This window comes from Oryza sativa, chromosome 9 (genome assembly GCF_034140825.1).
Source record: "Oryza sativa Japonica Group chromosome 9, ASM3414082v1".
NCBI lineage: Eukaryota > Viridiplantae > Streptophyta > Magnoliopsida > Poales > Poaceae > Oryza > Oryza sativa.
Genome location: NC_089043.1, coordinates 20,407,312 through 20,426,876, shown reverse-complemented (window position 1 = coordinate 20,426,876; position 19,565 = coordinate 20,407,312). Strand labels below are relative to the sequence as shown.

The window sequence follows — 19,565 nt, the reverse complement described above, 5'->3', positions numbered from 1 at the left end:
GCCGGTCGGACCGTGCTACTCTGCAACGGCTAGAAAACTAGCCGTTGTAGTGCTGTCAGAGGGCCCCATCGGCATGGCCGATCAGACTGGCGTTGAGCGGGCGGTCAGACCGGCCTTGGCTCGGTCAGACCGCCATCGGCTCAGTCTGACCGAATACGGCTTCGTCGGCTCTGTATCGGCCACCCCGAGCAGCACCATCCCGGCCTCCAGGGGGCCGGTCTGACCGCGCATGCGCCGCCGGTCAGATCGGCCTTATGCGCCGGTCAGACCGCCCTCTTGGGGCCGGTCAGACTGGCCAGGGCACGCCGGTCAGACCGCTACTATGTGGCCGGTCTGACCGCCCCTGGTCAGGCCGAACCCAGTGAAAGGCAAAGGTGTGTGTGTGAGAAATGAGAGCTCAAGTCTAAATGCATAATGACCTAATGTGGCAATTAAAATCATCTCTTTGCTAGGTCATTACCCCTCTTAATAGTACGGCGAAACTAAAAATAAACTAGCAAATTTGATCGCCCTACACCTCGATCAATTCTAAATTAAATCGCTAGTTTTACCGTCTTCTTTCCCTTTGCTTTGCGCCGTCAATTTTAATCCATCGATAATCATCGATGCGCACATATGACGTGGTCCTAACTTAAAATATATAGCTCAAAGACAACAGTTAGTCCACAATTAGCGCTTGTCATTAATTACCAAAATTAACACCGGGAGCCTAGATGCTTCAGTTGCAGCGACAAGGACGGTGAGGCAAGCGACAGTGAGGTCATGGTGGCAGCGGGCCGCTCCGCCCCTCCCCTCGCCCGATTCGGCCACCGCCTACCCCCATTCCCCTAGCCAGGTCATTGCGGTGGTGGCGGTGATGTTGTCGACCCGGGAGCGGTGGTCGAGGGCCGCTCTGCCCTTCCCGTCGCCTGATCCAGCCGCCGTCTACCCCGCTCCCTTGGCCAGAGAGAGAGGGGGGGATAGAGAGAAGAGGGGAGAGAGAGGATATAGAGAGAGGGGGATGGAGAGGAGAGAGTAGTGAGTATGACATGTAGGGCTGTCAAGCCCGAGCCTCTTCCTAAGCTCGCGAGCCTTGTCGAGCCGAGCTCGAGCTTCCAACGAGCCTAGCAGTATATAATTTTTGTTGTTATTTAATAAATTAGGAGATCAAATATGTTATTTGTATGCCTTATATTGACATCATATATTTATTTTATTATTTTTTCCTCTTATATTAGTATGATGAATTAGAAATTAATTATTATTTTAAAGATTATCTTTGAAATATATATTGTTTTACTTAAAAATCAAGCTCGGTAGTCGAGCTCGAGCCAAGCCTGTTGAAAAGCTTGAACATTTTATAGGCTCGGCTCGAGCTTGTATTGAGCTCGAGCCTAGGCAGACGAGCTCGCTCGAGCTCAACTCGTCGACAGCCCTAATGACACGTGAGGTCACATGGGTCCACCATTTTTTATTATTTCGTGTGTAAAACTGACATGTGAACCTCACAGGTTTTATTATTTTTTCGGATCGAATTACTACGTAAGCGCCACGTGGGACGAAGACCTAGTCAAAGGAGCCACGTAGGCGCCACATCAGCCAAAAACTGGGTTAAATACTGCCAAGGGATTTTGTTTGCATGGTTTTGCAAGTTAGGGGATGTGTTGTATCTGGTTTTTGCGGTGAAGGGATGAATTTCGAACTCGGTGACAAATGAGGGACCTAAAGTGAACTTTCTCCGTCCTCAGGCTCCAGAGGCCGAGTCGGCCCACATAGGCCCATTAAGCCCCCAACAAGTTTAGCCCAAGCAAGTAACTCCCCCTTCGTCGCGAGGCAGACTGGACGCGGTCCCGGGCGCTGCTGCCGGCTGCCGCCGCCTCCCCTCGGCGTCTCCTTCCCCCGCGGTTGGCTACCTCAAGGGGCTTCCTCAGCGCGGTCACCTCCCTCCTCGGCGGTGAAGGTATTTCTCTCTCACACACATCCTTCCTTGGGGCCTGATTTGGCACGCAACCGCATCTGCTCTGAATTCCAGATAGTCCTGAGTCGGGAGTCATTGTAGTATCTGTGTTTATTAGGGCTAAGTTACCTAGTCAATTCTGTTTTGCTTGAAACTCACTGTCAACCTGGTTTTATTTCATTGCAGATTGCAGATATTATGCCGAACAAGAAGAAGAGAAGTGCAGAAGGTATCGCAAACCTTTTTTTTTTTTTTTTTTGCTTCTATATGCATATTCCTAATCTCTTCCCTTTTTAGATGATTCTAGCTGTGAAGGCTTTATTATTCAACAATATACTATCTTTTTGTTTATGTTTAGCATGAATCCTTTACTTGTTTGTTTAATTCCTCAGATGCTGCTTTGTATGTGGAGAGTTTATTGTTCGGTGATGATCCTAGTGATTCTGAAGCGGATGTCGACAAATATGATGCTAGCGATTTGAAGGGGGCAATAAACAAGGATGGCTCTAGTGATGAAGAGGATTTCACAGAGGAAGGCCTGAGTGCAAAAGAGGTGGCCTTAAGCATATCCAAATCCATCGTGTCCCTTATCTCTTCTGTTGGTAATCTTACTGATCGTCTGTAGCCTTGATGCTTTTTTTTTTTTTTTACAAAATTCGCATACCAGCAGCTATTGATCCTACTAGTTGCTTTCCGCAGATGGAAAGGTTCTATTTACTTGCTCAGGGACAATGGTTGATCATGTGGGTTCTGCAACTTGGATACTCACCTCTGCTACTCTGGTTAGGAAATGTGACAATGACTATGATGCTTATCAAGAGGGTGATGTTAAGGTCAATATAACAACAGTTTCATGTTTGTTTTGATACATTCTCTTTCAATTTGATGTGTAACTAGGTTTTAGTTTATTGACTGCAGATTGAAGTACTTCTGCACAACAAAACAATCACTGAGGGGTTCTTAGCAATGTGCAGTCTGCAGTACAATATAGCTGTTGTCACCATTGAGCCACAATTTGATCTTCCTTTGGTGAAACTTCATGACGTTCCTGTCTGTTATTCCATGCTGTGTCGGCCTGTGATAGCTGTAGCTCGTAACTTTAAGTCAAAGACTTTACTAGTGAGATGTGGGGAGATGACCCGTGAACGTAGCGAATTGGACTGCGATGAGCTTTTGGTCTGCACTTGTCCTGTTAGTAAGGTAAACAGATTATCAATATCTAGAAAATCAATAGTGAAGACCGGACTGTTTAAATATACTGTTAATTCGGTTAGTTGTTATAGATGGTAAGCTGTCATGTGTATTTCACTGAATATTAAGAAACTGTCATGTATATTTCGCTGAATATTAAGAAACTATCTATTTGCTTCTGATGCATTAATGGGGGTATTTTAGATTGTTGGTCCAACTAATCTACTAATTATTAATTCAGAGAATTAGTAATAAGCATTGTTAGCTTTTTTTTTGTCATGGTGATACCTTTAAATTGTTTTCTCACACTTAATTGTGAATGTTTGTGCCTATTATTATGATAATTCAGTGAATTAGTAATAAGCACTGTTTTTTTTTTGTCATGGTGATACCTTTAAATTATTTACTCGCACTTAATTGTGAATGTTTGTGCGCCTATTATTATGATCCATTGATTGTTTGTCCAGTTCCGATTAATTTCCAGATAATGATTACTCATTTTGGCATGCACGTATATATTTTTTCAACAGCTCTCTGTAAGTGGCTGTATTGCAGGTTAATCAACTGAGTTAGATCATTACGATATGCTGCTGTGTGGACATTGTCATCGTTAAAAGGGACATTCATTTCACTATATTGTTATCTTGTTCTAGGTTTTCATTGGGGGCCTTGTCATGGATTTGGAAAGGAGGATTCTCGGCATCACTTTTTACGACAAGGATACTGTTCCATTCTTGCCTATTGAGATTGCGGTGAGATGCTTGGAACACTTCAAGAATTTCAGGTATGCTTTCTCTTTGGGTTTTAATGATATGATATGCACTTTGCCAGTCTGTAATACTGTCATCCCCACACACATGTACATTTTTTGCATACCTGAGCAATCTGGATTCTTCTGAATTAGTTTTAAATCTAGTTTGAGACAATGTTTTTTCTAGTTGTTAAGTTCTATGATCCACTATCATTAGTCCTGCGAGTAATTTTTGTTGTCTCAATCTGTTAAACCGCTCTGCGGCTATGCCCATTTGAAATTTGCACTTATACGATTCACGTACTTCGGAAAAACCATATACATGTAGGGCATGTTAAAAATATGTTCACACACGCAAATGAACAAAAAAATGATTACATGTGCATTGTGAAAGGGAAGATAAGTAAGTCAAAGAAAGACAACTTTCCTTTCTTTTTTCGGTGAAGTACATTTTTGGCCCTTGAACTTTGCTCGAAGTCCATTATTTCACACAACTACAAAACCAGTTATTTTTACCCCCAAGGCCCCAACTTTCAAAATCGGACAAATAACACCCTAGACATACTTTCTTAGTGGTTTGTTTTAAGTGGACTTGGTTTTCCTGGTTTGTACTCTTGTTATGCATATTTTGCTACTGTAGATGATACTTAATAGGTCCACAACAATGAAACTTACCTGACTGAACATGTTGGTGAGAAGCCACTCCGTTCGATCAAAACTAACATGAAATATGGTTCAGGGTGTTATTTTTCTGGTTTTGAAAGGTTGCTTCTTCAAAATTTTGTGTGCACATAACATTATATATTATTACATCTCTAGAGATTTTTTTAAAAAAACAAACAAAATATTTACGGAAGGGGGTGCAACTACATCCTTGTTCAATGGGTGCCTTTCTTTTCTGATAACTTAGCTAATGTTTTAGCATCCTTCAAGCTATAGTATAACCACAGTGCCCGTGTTGAATTTGTGTTTACCACTTTCTTCCTTGAGTACCATCTCTTCTTTCATTGTTTGACATGGTTTTCTCTGGCTATTATTCTCTTTGACCTTGGTAACTATGTAATTTATTCTGTCTTTCCACAGAAATATTTCCCTAGTATTCTGTCCAGTGTTATTAGAAAAAAGTACATATTTGCATAATATTTTACCCACTCTTGGATCTTTTAAAAGTAAATTTTACCTGCTTTTATTATATAAATTGCTGAAGCTAATAACTAGTAGTAGTAGGAACAGAAGTAGGATAAAGTTTTGTGCTATTTATGGATGTCTGTACGCATTTGTGGAGTCTTGTTTTAATGCTTTTGCAAGAGATGTGATGCGCTATGAATGTAGGACACTCAAACAACCATCTCTTTGCATAAGGGGACAAGCTATTCACAAGTTGGAAATATGCAATTTGGAAAAAATATGCTACATGTATCCTGAGCTGTCTTCTGGTTCTGGAATTGTGGTAGAGAAGGTAGCCAATCCCCTCCTTTTCTTCTCTCTCTACTTTTGAAGGTTACTTACTATCATCTAGAGCATGATGAACCACTGCCAATAATAATCAGAAAGGGCTGTGTTTGATTACTACAAGTTAGAGCGAGGTTTGTTTTTGCATATACATGGAAGAGTATCTACTTATTTGAGTGTTAATTTGCCATGTGATGATGTGAAAGTATCGTTTGCTTCTTGTGGCCCTACATTTTTATGTGTTAAAATATGCATCAGTATCAGTTTACTTTTTTTGTCATAACTGGATTAGAATAGGCATAAATATCATAATAAGTTCGCTCAAATAATGATGAAAAATACTAGAATGATCAGCATATATTTGTTCCAAGCTATAGTGTAGGCATGATTATGAGTAATTCTGAAATCTTTTTGGGGAAATTGCATAGGCCCTTCTACATACCACTCTATTAGGAACTAGGAAGCACCCCCACAACTTATGATATGTCAGTTACAACTCGTGCGATTCCGCTCGTTCTCTCTATTTTAATAGAAACGTAATTGTTTTTATCTGCAAACTCGAGCATGCTAAGCTGAACAAACAAATTATACGGGGTAGACATATGCCAAAGTCAAACACTATTGCTCCACTGATTTTTATTGGGGTTTTATTATGTTAGAATTGACAGAAATCAACATATAGGGGGAGTTCTCAAATGGAGGAAACTTTTGATATGGATATGCAAAGGTCGTTTTGCAAACTTGGAGCGACGGACCATTTTTCCATTTGTGAAAAAAAAAAGTTATTTGCGGCATTCTTTAAAATATCAAGTTTCATATTGATACATCATGTTAGGAGAAACAAAATAAGTACAACTGGAAACTTTATCTCAATTTTCCATTCTTCTGTAGATTTAATAAAACTTTTCTATGACATCAAGATCATCAGTTTAGAAGAAAACAAAACTAAAAAAGGTCATGGTTCATCTAAATACCAGTGAAAAGCTGTGTGCCTGTGCCATATGGGAAAATACCACTCTGTAGGCATCTGCTATCCTCTTTTGGCATTCAGGCGAGGGAAACTATACCTCATTTAATTATCGACCCTCAGGCTAACTTGGTGAAGCCAGACCAATGCCATCTGATTAGCACTTCACCTATTCCTCTATTGGACCTGGACTCCCCCTCACAAGAGCAGCATTATGGTCGGTGCTCCAGCCAGAGTACCCTCTTCAAGAAATTAACTTAGGGCTTGTTTGGTTTGAAGCCAATTTTTGTCCTACCAAAATATTGGTAGTGCCAAAACCTTGGCAAGTTTTGGGCCTTTTGGCACTACCAAATTTTGTAGTATTGACTCTGAACTATTATAGGCAAAATTTGGTACCAAACCAAATGTACATTTACCACTATTAAAGTTACCAAAATTTTGGTAAGGCGAAAATTGGCATCAAACCAAACAAGCCCTTATAGCATGTTCTCTGTTCTTGCATTCCATTGACTTAACTACATTTTTTTTAGATATCAGAAGTGTTACCAGAAAATTGTAGCAGCATTGAGGCTGGTGATATCATCTGTAGTGTTGATGACATTGTTCTCTACTCTCTGTCTCAGGTATTATTATTGATGTTTGTCTGTAGCACTTCTGTTTGCCATTTGCGCAGTTAGAGCTGTGGGTGGATTATCATAGGATCATGAAAAATGAATTGGATGCAGATCCTATATGAATTTGAAAAGCTTTGATGAGTTATTTTATTGAGAATATCAAAGTGCTTTGAGTCCGAGAAGTTCCAGTTGAAAGGCAAAAAAAAGAACTTTATTTCCTGATGCTGAGCTATTTGGTTTTCAATTGCATTGCTAAACATGTGAAAAAAATATGTTAGCACCAACTATTGCTGGTTCATCTGAGAATTACTCTTCCATAGTAAAAAGGAATCCCCATCCATGTATCCCCACCTGTTTTTTTCTGCAAGTTCTATGATCCTATCTTCTCTCAACCACACCTCATTTCTATCCTCCATTCTGGTTGGTGAATTGCTATATTTTGTACTATCTTTTTTTCTCTTTTCTTTTTAACGGAAGACACTGCAGGCAGAAAAAGTCCTTCAGTCTGAGAAACATTGTGGTCTTTAATATAACTGTTACTTGACCCAACTATTTGGAGTTCATACTCATGTTTGATTTCCTACTCTCAGCTTACTTCGATATTTCTTGATAAAATGGCGGCTGCAATGCCCACGCAGGATAAAGTGACTGTCCAGGTTAGTTGGCAACCATATTAGTAATCATCCTTTTGTCACTGTATTAAAAACCTTTCTTTTCTCTTTGGAATATAGGCTGAAATACGAAGGCCCAGAGATAACACTAAGTTTGTTGCAAAGCTGAATATAGGAATTGCTTCTGGTGAACACAACAATTGCTTCAATAACAGGTTTTCATTCGAAACACTCTAAATCATGTTCTTATCTTATTGATGATTCATGGAGATTTGCTATTTGTAGATGGCCACTGCAGTGAAAGAAGCAATATTTTGGTGATAAATATTTGAACTGATGAAGGCTGACCCTTTTTTTTTTTTGGGGAGAGAGAGGGGGGGGGGGGGGGGGGTTAACATGCAAACCTATCTGCCATTTGTCTTTGAAGCCTCGGCTTTCCTCCGAATTTCTTAAACCAGAAGTATCCCAATCCAACACAACACACATGCACTGTGGCATTAATGGGTAGGATAAAACCTCCTCAGACAGATTGCTTATGGTTTTAATTTTCAGCTGTGAAGATGAGAACTTTCAAGGGGATTCTTGATCCATTTCAGGCATGTGTTGACATGAAAAGGCCTCTTCACTCCTTTCCTCTATGTCCTCTTAGCCTGCAAGGGCTCCTCTGTAATCTCATTAACTTTGTCAATGCTGTGATGTACTACTCCGCCTCAAAAAAAGACAAACCCTAGCTACGAACTTGAACACGCATATGTCTATGTTCGTAGCTAAGATTGGTTTTTTTTTTTTTGACGGAGGGGTGGAGGGGTAGATGCAGAGGTGTGTCGGAAGTTCGTATTGTATGCACCGAGCCACTGACCATTGTTGTACAGCTGCGTTATTTATTGAATGCTGTTGTCTGGTTTATTTCACCAAAGGTCTAAGCATCCAGCTGGCATACTCAGAGTCTGTTCTCATCGTTCTGAAAAGTGAAAAGTAGCATTAGTTGTGACGTAGGGCTTGTTCATTTTATTGCCATCAAATTTTGGTAATATACCAACAAACAATGATGGCATCAATGCTATCCTACTAAAATTTGGTAGTTCTGAAACTTCTCTCTCACTAAAACAATACAAAATTTTAAAATGGCATCAAATTAAACACATTAAACGCTGTCAAATTTGGTAACTCTAAAACTTGTCAAAAGTTGGTGTTGCCAAAATTTGATAAAGTTGTTTTCAGCGACAAAGTGCGCACGGACTCCACCTCCTATGCCCGTGACGACGAGGACGGCGGTGGCGATGCTGACTAGCGCCACCTCCCTGCTCCTGCGCGGCCTCCACCACCGCCGTCCACGCGTGGATTCCACTGATGGTGCGGCAGAGAAGAGGGGAGAAGAGAGAGAGGAGAGGGGGGGGGGGGGGTTGAAGGAGTGAAATAGTAGAGATGCTGATATGTAGGATCTACAATTAGATTGGATAGTGTAATGGAGATGGTGTTGGAGTGAAGATAAATTTAACTATGCATTTGTTTTGGCAAGCTGGCCAAATAAATATTTGAAGAGTCAGATTTAAAGAGGCTGCTAGAGATGCTCTAATAGGTGAAACCGACACCCTAAATCACCAAGCTGAGTTGAGCCTCACACGGTCATCCCTTCATCCTTATCCTCCTCCCCAGTCCCCATCCTTATCATCTCTCACATTCTCCCCACCTTCCCCTCGCTCTCACTCTCATGATTCAGCACCTTGGCGGTGACGTGTGATGACGCTCCCTCACCTCTCTGCGGCGGCACCCACTCTTGGCTCACTCCCCCCTCGCTATTTTTCTCCGAAGACTACAACACGTGACGCTTGCCCCTCAGCGGCAACACCCTCTCCATGGTGGTGCTACTCTCCTCACGCCAGTGACCTCCTCAATCATTATGATTTGTTTTTATTGTTTTTAAGTGCCGCCATGGCTGGTTGGCACGTGATGCCTCCCTCTCTTGCCAATCTGCGCTGCTTCACGTCGGCAGCAATGGCCCCCACGACGCCGACGGAGGGGATAGAGAGAAGTGAGGTGGGAGAGCTAACATATGGGTCCAAGGGTATTTTAGATATTTCACACGATTTTTCTCTTCTCTTCAACTGAAAATTATTATTTTAATGGGTGCGGTGTCCGTTGGTAAATTCTTATGCTTATTGAATGTCTTCCTCCAGAAGTCACTTCGTGCGGTATCCTACAGTCACAACTGCGAAGTCACGATGTTCTGGAGCAAAATTTGTCTTTTCAATTTGTTTTATAAATTCTTATATTTATGGGTAAAATGTTTCATATAACCCGAATACAAGTTTATATCATCCATTTAACTAATATACTTTTATCTATAATAATTTATTTATCTATAATAATTTATTTATTTATCCATGTAGATGCTTTTCAACAAGTGCTAATCATTATGGTTTGACCATTTATATGTATATTGAATCGATTATCATGTTATTACCGATTAGTATTATGTTAAGTTTTTGTGCCGCGCAGAATTGAAGAAAAAAGTTAAAATAGATGAGAGATGTATACTTTGAGTCAACAAACATCAATTTATAAAAATAATCATGAGTGTTAATGAAATATAAATATTTTATAATAGAAGTAAGTGGGGTAGTAGATTCGGCAGCGTATCATGTGAAAACCAGGCAAGCTGTGCAACCTTGGAAACTCTCAATCAAGATCACATGATGTGCTCATCCGATGGCTAGGGCCAGAGATGGGGTACTTTTGCACTTAACCGCCTGCCAATCCCAGCGCCCTTGCCTGGTTTTTTGCAAATCCACCCCCTTAATGCCCTAATCCGGCAGCGCACGCCGCCCACATCGTTTCGTTTTCTCGCTGCCGCCCACAATTCGCCTCCGGCGCCCGCTCTTCGCCGCGATTCGCCGCCACCCGCGCGCGACGTCCTTTCCCTGTGCATATGTATGTATCTGTTGTTAGGCACATTTATATTCTGGGTTGTAAATTTAAAATCATAGCTTGTATTTGTTGTGAGGAACAAGTATATTGCACTGCATACATTGCCCTCATTACTGAATCGTCATACATTGCCCAAGAAAAAGAGTTGAGCAAGGCAATACACTCAACGATTGAGATTTTCTGCAGTACAAAATCTCCTCTTTTTTCCTCCTTACAGCAGCAAAGTGAGTTGAATAACTAATGACTCCATATCATTGGACCTCTTCTCAGCTTTGAGAAGTGTCTGAAGATGATGCTGGGTCCTGCAACATCTATATTGCCACTAGACATAACCTGCTATTTTTTTATGCACATGCACTGAAGATAACTGCAGAGAACAAACAGCAGACAGCAGCAGGGTTTACGATTCCGATAGGCCCTTCCGTTTCGGGCACTGGCGGAATTCGAAATTTCGCGAAATCCGGTGGAAAACCGGTAAATTCCGAACAAATTTCATAAACTAAAATTTGAATACAAATTCCTTAAGTTGCCGATAAGTTCTCGAAAACCGGTCAGTTTTGGCGAAATTCCGATCGAAATTAATGAAATTTCGATCAGTAATTTGTAATGGAGGTAATTTGCTGAAATTCTTTTTTTTCATGATGTAAGTTTTAGTAAATACACACAATATATCATTTTTTTCGGAAATTTATATCCCAATAAGTTCTATGAATATCATAATATTTATAAGATTTTATTTCATTATTTCTTTTTTTATCAATTTAAATTTGAATTTAGATGAAACTCCTCGAAATCTCAAACGGTTTCTACTTTCGAGCCTCGTCGGAATGTCGAAATTTCGCGAAATCCGACCTAATTTCGTCGAAATCGTAAACCCTGGACAGCAGCACAACCGCGAACGTGGTGGCGTCGGGGCCTGTGTGCCCAGAGCTGTTCTTGGCCGGGAAGGACGAGGCGTTCCTGCGGAGGGTGGAGGAGCACTCCATGGGGCGGGGCGGCAAAGGGGCGGCGGGCGCGGGCGGCAGCGAGAAAACGGCTCCCATCGGATGGCCTATTCAGCCAAAGAAAAAACCAAAATTTGAATTTTCAAACTTAATTTTGACATTAATTTTGAGATATTTTCAACGTAATTTCTTTTTCAGCATTGGCTTTTAAGTCACCGAGAACACATATATAAAAGTTTTACCTACAAATTTATTTTTATTTTCTAATAATACATTTTGGCTTATTACGAGAAAAGCCAAACGATGAGGCCCAACGAAATGACGTGGGCGGCGTGCGCTGGCGGATTAGGGCCTTAAGGGGGGTGGATTTGCAAAAAACCAGGCAAGGGCGCTGGGGATTGGCGGGCGGTTAAGTGCAAAAGTACACCACCTCTGTCCCTAGCCATCGGATAATCATCCTGTGACCTTGAAATTCACAGTTATTTTAAATGATTATAAATTTATAATCACTACACTCCCTTCTCCCGAACTCCTCACGCGACCACCTCGCCGCCAGCTCAGGAACTCAGCCGGAGCCGCCGGCGCCGGCCCCAACCCACCTCGTAGCCACTCCAACTAGCCTCCCCCGCAACCGACTCCGGCCCAACGCCCTCCTCCTCTCCCGCGGCCGAGGCGGCGCCACCGCCGGGCTTCCGCTCCGATCCCCGCGACTTCCCTCTGAAGGCGACGTCTCCTCCACGCGGTCCCACCCCTACCCTCAACCGGAAGACCTAACATTCGGCGGGGCGCCCGCGCCGCCGCCATCGGCCATCGCCGGAGAAGACGCCGCCGCGCCACCGGTGAACTTATCCTTCAACTGCTCCTTTGCACTTTCTTGATGATTAGAAATTCTAGTTAGTTCTTTAGCCCAAAATAAAAGACGAAGTTAAGCTTTGGAGCATGTGTGGGGCAAAGGATATATAGCGATAATATCTCCTTAGCTGTTTTTCTTTTCCTGTGCACACCATTTGGTGGTGGAAACATGTATACATGATTTTTATTCCAGCTTAATACAAACACCACCAATTGCTGGCTCGGCTTCATTCAAAAAAAGTGTTTTTTTTTTTTTTGCCTCCGTGCGTTGCCGTTGCCTTATTGATTGCTTAATTTTAGCTTTATTGCTCTAATTGTTCCTGGTCCCGACGTGCCTAATTTTGCCTTATCAAATTTTCTCATCGGGGTTGTGCGTTTTTGTCTTATGCTATCCAATATCCATGCTTCACTTGCAGGGTTGGTGAACGGTCCATAGGCTGTGTCCGGCTTTCACAGTCCACAGACTCCACAGGCAGTGTCCGTTTTCCACAAGATCATATTCTCCACCTCGCCGATGGCTAATCTTTGCTTTTCCGTCGGTGTATGTTTGTTGTTTGATACTCTTTGGTTCATCTAATGTGGCTCAGGTTTACTCCCAACTGATGTTACATAGCCGGGTAACAGTTCTCTTTCTCTCTACCGCTCCATGACACAGTCTTTGTCCTGAGGTGCTCCGATCAGTACTGCTGCAAGGTACGGCCTTTGTTCTGCTCCTGCTCCTCAGGTGCGCATGTACTTAGCATTAGTGCTCAAATCAATTGTTTGCCTGTACTTCTTTTTTCCCCCCTATTTAGTGAAATCGTTCTGCCTTGCTTCGTGTATACTTCCTCTTTTCACATTATAAGACGTCTTGGGTTTAAATAGATTCATGTATATGCTTCATATATATGTCTAGATTCATATGAATGTTAGTGAATCTAGACACGAGGTGGAGGGATCAAAACGTCTTATAATGTGGAACTGAGGGAGTATTAGCCAATTAGTGTCTCTGCTCTAAAAAAACAATGTATGGCTTCAATTTCCACCTTTTGGGGGTAATGGTGAGGATAAAATTCAGTTTTAGAGCAATAATCACTTTAGCAATCCTTGCTGCATATTATGATGCAATCATGGGAAATTGGGAATCAACAATGGTCTACTCAGATAAACATGCTCTCACATGCGTTGATTCTTCTAAGACATATGTACATGGCATGCTGATTTTTTTAAAAAAAAAATCAAAGGCAATATTTTAGTAAGGCTTTCTTCTCTTGGCAGTGAACAAATATATATATATATATATATATATATATAGATGCCCGAATGGGCCGCTCGGCCTGGCACGTCCCAGGCATGATCGGGCCTAGGCCAAAGTCAGTCGAGCCGGCATGGCCCGACCTACATGCCGGGCCGTGCTTGCCCACGGGCTGCACCCACGGCCCAGACACGACCCAATAAGACTCAGGCCGTGCCGGGCTAGCCCAAAGGCACGACAACCCATCATGCTTCTCCATAGAATAAGTTGATTTTTCCTACCTCATCTCTTTGGGCTGTGTGTTATATGGCTGGAATAAGTCTATTTTGTATCCCTCTTCTCTTTGGACAGTACTTTATAAGGCTGAATTAAGTCTATTTTGGATCCCTCAACTAGTTTTCTTTGACCGTGCAGTGCTGGGCCGGCCTACCGTGCCAAGGCATCAGCCCAGGCACGGCCCAATTGTCGGGCCAGACCGGCACGGGCCCGACACCAGTCATGCCGTGTCGTGCTTGGGCCGGACCTCGGGTCTTATGGCCATCTATAAACATATAGGGAGAATGACAAACATACCTCCACTCCTTGCATTTTAAAATGGCTATGGCTTACCGAAATTTTGACAATTTGACCTTTTTAGAAAAACTTATTTGAAGAATAGACTACGTCAAAAACTTATTGCAAAATTGGACCGGAATCCCGGTGCCATGGGCCCTGGCGCTTAGGCCCATGGTGCTGACCTCTCACCCTTGAGTTTTGTACTTTGTTAAAAACATTAAAATCTACTCTTTCTCATAAACATCAAGTAGCCTAATGGTAAATGTACTCCCCTCTAGATCCAAAGATCTTGTGTTCGATTCCCACTCCCACAACCCCCTTCTTTTTTCCCCCTCCGTGCGCACCCACACAACTTTCTGAGAGAAAAAAGGAATAAAAAGGATGCAGCAGTGGGGTTCGAACCCGGGGCTCTATCTTGGGTTTGCGTATATTTACCATCACACTACACGTTCAATACTATATGGCCCTATTACCATTTTAATCTATTTCGCCACAACCAAAAATGGACCACAATATCCATTTTTTGTTATAGTTTTTGGCTTTTTGCCATGGTTTATTTGTGGAATAAGTTTTTTAAAAGGGTCAAACTGTCAAAATTTTGGTATGGCTTATGATCTGGCATTTATTTGGTACTAGAAACATAATCAACATATTGAGAACAATGGTCCTTACACAACTGTGATTTCTTTCTTCTTTGTTGCATCCACACCATTTCTATTGTTCTTACCTTTTGGGCTTTTAACAGTAAAGGTGCTTGCTTGATTCACTTAGCTGGACCCAATATGTACAAAAGATAGTTCCTTTTACACAATAAAAGTTTCTTTTACATATTGATAGTTGAGTTTCATAAAGCATTTTTTTTATGGATATGCATCAATCTGATGCATTTATTCTACATTGATTTTCCCTTTTTACTATTAGAAGATGACATGATATTCCCTTCATTATACTCCCAGGGCTACTCTCATTAGCTATGAATGCAGCATGCAAGTTATGAACGTGCACTTCTTCATTACATTGGCTAATTTGTAATTGGTGCTTTGCAAATAATGTCAGCGGTAAGTTATCATTTATGTAGACTCCAAAAATGTTTTGTGGGGCTTATTGCTTTGGAAAATGTTCTATAAATTGTGTTGCTGTTCTAGACTTAGTAGTATTTTATGAAATGTTTATGTTGTATGGTATAGTTTGTGCTTTTTTTAGTGTGTGGCATTACATAGCACTTTATAATATAGATTGCTTTATAAAAAATTGAATAAACAAAAAAAATCAAAATACAAGTTAACTTGAAAATCTGTAGGTGAGAAGTTATGATGATGCTTTTTTAAGGCAACTGCATCAAAGTGTAGCTCCTTCAATTGTGCAACTGGCAGTTTTCAATGCAAAAAGTACCCAAATACCATGCCATCTTGGTACTGGATTGGTATTATGTGTGACACCCAATTATATTGGGGTAATCACATCTATCAGTTGTGATCCGAAAGATGGTTTCAGAGTCGTTGCGAGATTTGGTGATCAAGAAGATTTGGAGACAGAAGTTGTCAGAACAAGTTCATTACTTTCTGCGTTGGTTGTGCGAGGATGTAATGTTCAGGCCATACCTTGCATTCCTACATCGTTTCATGAAGGCGACTTACCAGAGGCAGATGTTGTTTTTTGTATTGGATGTTTTAGCATTGTGAAAGAGCAGATAATGACTGCGGGAATAATCAGGTATCCATCTATTCTTGATGACAATTCATGGATATTTTTGTTTTGTACTGTTACTTTTGTTGCATTTCATTCCCCTTGTATTATATTTTGTTTTAGTTTATGTTTAAAGTGCTTATAAGATTTGACGGAAGATAATTGAGAGGAAAATGCAGGCCACTGAACTTTCAAATTGCAAATTTAGGCCTTCAAACTTGGTTAATGTACCATCATAGGTTCAAAGGTGAACATACTCCTTAGGGAATAGATGTGGCATGCTAACATGGAGTGAACTTGGTATGTGGGAGCACGTGAACTTGCCATGGATTAGAATATATGCATGGAACCTCCTAAAATCGATATGCTCTTTACTCTTGTTCCACTTTACTCATGCTGTAATCCCCAAATTATGTCGTCTCCCGTTCACAACACCATCGGTCTATAATCGACGAAATGGTAGGACAAGCTAGCCATTTTCAATTGCAATGAGTTGGCTTCTCCTGGCATGCCATTGATTCCTGGTCATCGATGAGATGAATGATCAGCAGGTTGTTTGGTGATTATGTTATGAGCAATTGGGATTGATAGTGAACACCAAGTTGATTTTGCATATATTTCCATCCACGTCAATCTCAATTCTCACATTCTCCCACATGCCACACCAGCTGCTTGCTTGTTGACATGCATCATAAGCTCTTAGACATTTGATGATAAATTAAATAAGTTTGCTGGCTTAAATTTGCAGTTTGAAAGTTTAGAGATCTGGACAACACTTTATGGAATGTTGGTATTTTATTCTTAATTATTTATTCTTTAAGTATGTCCTTCTTAATAACAGTTATTTAATGCATGCCAGTGTATGCGAATTTGAAAAGGAACTGAGAGGAGAACAACAGGTTAGCACATTTGTGCATACCTGTCCGATTGGGGATGGGTTGATGGGAGCACCTATATGTAGTCGATTCGGAAAAGTTTTTGGAATGAATGTTGCTCGGACAGCACTGTGTTTATCAATTAATTTTGCCCTGAACAATAGTCAATTAAAGGTTGAATTGGCAAAACTATTACAGAATGAAGATTATGAGGTACTACCTTTTGTACAAAACCTAAAGCCCGAGTAATAGCTTTTGCTGTTTTAGGTCGTAAAAGGCTCAGAAATTTACAGATTTTTAACTTCATGATAATATTTTATAGATGTCAGCTCTTATTGAGAAGTACGATTCTGAAAAAACGAGTGCATCGAAGAAGAGAAAGGGAAGGGGTGTTAGCAGTTCGCAAATGTCAAGGTCACCAGTGAAGAGAAAGGCGGGTGGCAGTTCTTCGTCAAGAAGGGAGAGGGGTGTTGCCAGTTCGCAAATGTCAAGTTTACCAGCGAAGAGAAAGGCGGGTGGCAGTTCTTCGTCAAGAGCGATATAAAAGAGGTGTGTGCCACAGTTTTCTATTGTTCACCATAGGTATGCTAATGGGTTAGACTGAAATGGGCTTAATGGATTGGTTATATGTTTGGACAGGCTTTGTTTTGATGGAGATGGGCTTAGGCGGTTTGGGCTGATTCGGAAAAGGTTTGAACTAGTTTGTTTTTGGGTTACAAATATTCGGATCCAAATTGGAGAATATTTGTCATATCTGTGGCTATATTGTTAGCCTTTAGAGGAGTCTGCCACACCTTTTAACTCAGATGTCATCACACATGGAAGACTACAGGCAGTTCATCATGTGCCCTTTCTCCTGTCTATCTTTGCATAGCGTTTTTTCCCCCCTTTATCTACTATTTTTGTCTAATGAGAAGCAACAACATATCTCTGCTTTAATGCCTGCATCTCAATAGTCTCAAGCTGCTCGGCTAAGTGGCAAGTGAGATCTTCAATGCCGACCATGGATGGACAGCAAGGATGGAACGCGTCTGGAGGGATAAAGGAAGACTTTGAGGGAAAGATGATCTAGCTGAAAGCTGGAGTTGTTTTGTGATAGACAGTGGCTGTGTTTGGATTGGCCCAAAGTTTAGAATTTGGTTGAAATTGGAGACGATGTGACTAAAAAGTTGTGTGTGTATGAAAGGTTTGATGTGATGGAAAGTTGGAAGTTTGGAAAAAAAATTGGAACTAAACACACCCAGTGTTGTACGTAGGCTATCTCTGTGTGAAAAACCTGTATACATATACAGCGTTGTACGAACATATTTGGTGGCTAGCAGTACATATACAGGTTGATCAAGAGATGCATGTTAATTAGGTGCATATGATTCTCATTCATTTATGCATGCAAAGCAAACCAACAAATTAAGTGAACCAATCATATACGTACCGTGTTGCATGCACTTCTATGGTAGGATACATACGCGTATACCGGCCGAGCCAATCAAAGTGAACCAAGGCATGTCATGCATTTGATACCTTTGTAGCTAGTATTGCTTAATACTCCCTCCGTTTCGAAATGTTTGACGCCATTGACTTTTTATCACATGTTTGACCATTCGTCTCATTCAAAAAATTTAAATAATTATTAATTCTTTTCCTATCATTTGATTCATTGTTAAATATATTTTTATGTAGACATATAATTTTACAAATCTCACAAAAGTTTTTGAATAAGACGAACGGTTAAACATGTGCTAAAAAGTCAACGGTGTCAAACATTTCGAAACGGAGGGAGTAATAATAAATCAATGATTCAAGATTGGTGAAAGAGTATATACAGTGAAGGGTCCAATATATTCAACTAGTCGAGCATGTTTTTTCCAAAATGCAAAATGAATATTAAGACCATTTTCTTTTCATGAAACACCAATCCATCTTTTTTTTTCTTTTTGGTTATGAGGGACTTTAGATTTGCACGATATTGAAAAATTGTATCTTTGGTACTTGCTACAGTCTCCTGCATTCTTAAATAAATTGAGGGCATAACAAACATATATATTCTCAGTTCTCAATCGTCTAATTAAATAGATAGAGGCAGGCTTGAGCTGCGCTGATTAATTGAGCTCCCTCATATATATGTTCGGGAACTACGTACTCTGAATCTCTGATACATTCTAAATAAAATCTCCTGGTACATATATATAAATATAAATATCATCAGGCCACATATGGCATAAGTGCATAATCCATTTAACCCAATTCCCTTCACTGCTTATCACCGGAGAGGTATAGAGAACCGCACGTCTCGTCATGCATAAATATTAAAGGTTGCACTTTGCCTGAAGTCGCATGCATTAGATACACTAGGACGACGGACTAAAAGAAAAAAAAAGGAAAAAATCGAATTAGTCCAGTCCTTGTGTACAACGAAAAAGAACTATGGAATTAAATGTACGTATGTATAGTAGCTTAATTATACATAGCCCTCTAGCCTTGCCCCTTAATTAATAACCATATAACACATATATAACTGTGTAGAGATTTCAGCATGATTTAATGCGTGTATGTGGCTATGATCTAAAAGGTGCACTATTTCATTAATAAAAAAATATATATCCTTGAGGATATGTAAGTACGTGTTTTTTTTTTCTATATGCATGCATAAATATTGTACGTACCATACTAATTTTTTTATGTTTTTTTGACTAACTAATATTTTAAAATTTAATGACAATTAATCAACCATTTTATAACTTACAGGGGAAAAAAACAACGATAATGTGTTTACAACCGGCCGGGGAGAGATCGATCGAGTACCTGGTGATCCTTGATGATGGGCCAGCTTCGTCGCTTTTAAGCAAAGCGAAGCATGATTCCAGAATCTCCTCAATGGTTGCATTCGGTCCAAGCTATAGCATCCAAGCAGAGATGGATCAGAGTACAGTACAGTGTAGTTAATTATATAATTAGGAGAGTAATTAATT

At 40.7% G+C, this 19,565-nt stretch overlaps 2 protein-coding genes and 1 long non-coding RNA gene across 7 annotated transcripts; 2 read left to right on the top strand and 1 right to left on the bottom strand.

Moving 5' to 3' along the window:
• Nucleotides 1-1,804: 1,804 nt before the first annotated feature.
• On the top strand, nt 1,805-8,438 carry LOC4347147 (uncharacterized). The gene is made up of 11 exons (XM_015757195.3): nt 1,805-1,939; nt 2,123-2,165; nt 2,329-2,538; nt 2,636-2,769; nt 2,855-3,136; nt 3,781-3,911; nt 5,211-5,337; nt 6,828-6,920; nt 7,502-7,567; nt 7,643-7,737; nt 7,808-8,438. Exons 2-11 carry the CDS (start codon nt 2,135-2,137, stop codon nt 7,821-7,823), a joined length of 1,185 nt encoding a protein of 394 aa, XP_015612681.1. The 5' UTR covers nt 1,805-1,939; nt 2,123-2,134; the 3' UTR covers nt 7,824-8,438.
• LOC112936446 (uncharacterized) lies at nt 8,119-9,043 on the bottom strand. Its single transcript, XR_003238647.2, has 2 exons — nt 8,768-9,043; nt 8,119-8,483 (listed from the first exon to the last, which is right to left on the bottom strand). It is a non-coding gene; the product is annotated as an uncharacterized lncRNA (long non-coding RNA).
• Nucleotides 9,044-11,929: 2,886 nt separating this feature from the next.
• Nucleotides 11,930-17,961, top strand: LOC4347145 (uncharacterized). Of its 5 annotated transcripts, none has more exons than XM_066304132.1 (8): nt 11,930-12,233; nt 12,663-12,718; nt 12,834-12,939; nt 14,992-15,093; nt 15,336-15,748; nt 16,581-16,809; nt 16,919-17,145; nt 17,236-17,961. In XM_066304132.1, exons 4-7 carry the CDS (start codon nt 15,085-15,087, stop codon nt 17,138-17,140), a joined length of 873 nt encoding a protein of 290 aa, XP_066160229.1. In that variant the 5' UTR covers nt 11,930-12,233; nt 12,663-12,718; nt 12,834-12,939; nt 14,992-15,084; the 3' UTR covers nt 17,141-17,145; nt 17,236-17,961. The 5 variants fall into 5 exon arrangements, with proteins under 5 accessions (XP_066160229.1, XP_066160228.1, XP_066160230.1 ...); XM_066304131.1 differs by having other exon boundaries at nt 12,663-12,723; XM_066304133.1 differs by having other exon boundaries at nt 12,663-12,723; nt 12,834-12,970.
• Nucleotides 17,962-19,565: the final 1,604 nt, after the last annotated feature.

What these genes read in the sequence shown, in the direction of transcription:
- LOC4347145 (XM_066304132.1), top strand. An exon ending in ATGACTGCGGGAATAATCAG is followed by an intron (nt 15,749 to 16,580) that starts GTATCCATCTAT and finishes AATGCATGCCAG; the next exon opens with TGTATGCGAATTTGAAAAGG. An exon ending in TACAGAATGAAGATTATGAG is followed by an intron (nt 16,810 to 16,918) that starts GTACTACCTTTT and finishes AATATTTTATAG; the next exon opens with ATGTCAGCTCTTATTGAGAA.
- LOC4347147 (XM_015757195.3), top strand. Translation starts at nt 2,135, where the DNA reads ATGCCGAACAAGAAGAAGAGAAGTGCAGAAG. An exon ending in ATCAAGAGGGTGATGTTAAG is followed by an intron (nt 2,770 to 2,854) that starts GTCAATATAACA and finishes TATTGACTGCAG; the next exon opens with ATTGAAGTACTTCTGCACAA. An exon ending in GCACTTGTCCTGTTAGTAAG is followed by an intron (nt 3,137 to 3,780) that starts GTAAACAGATTA and finishes ATCTTGTTCTAG; the next exon opens with GTTTTCATTGGGGGCCTTGT.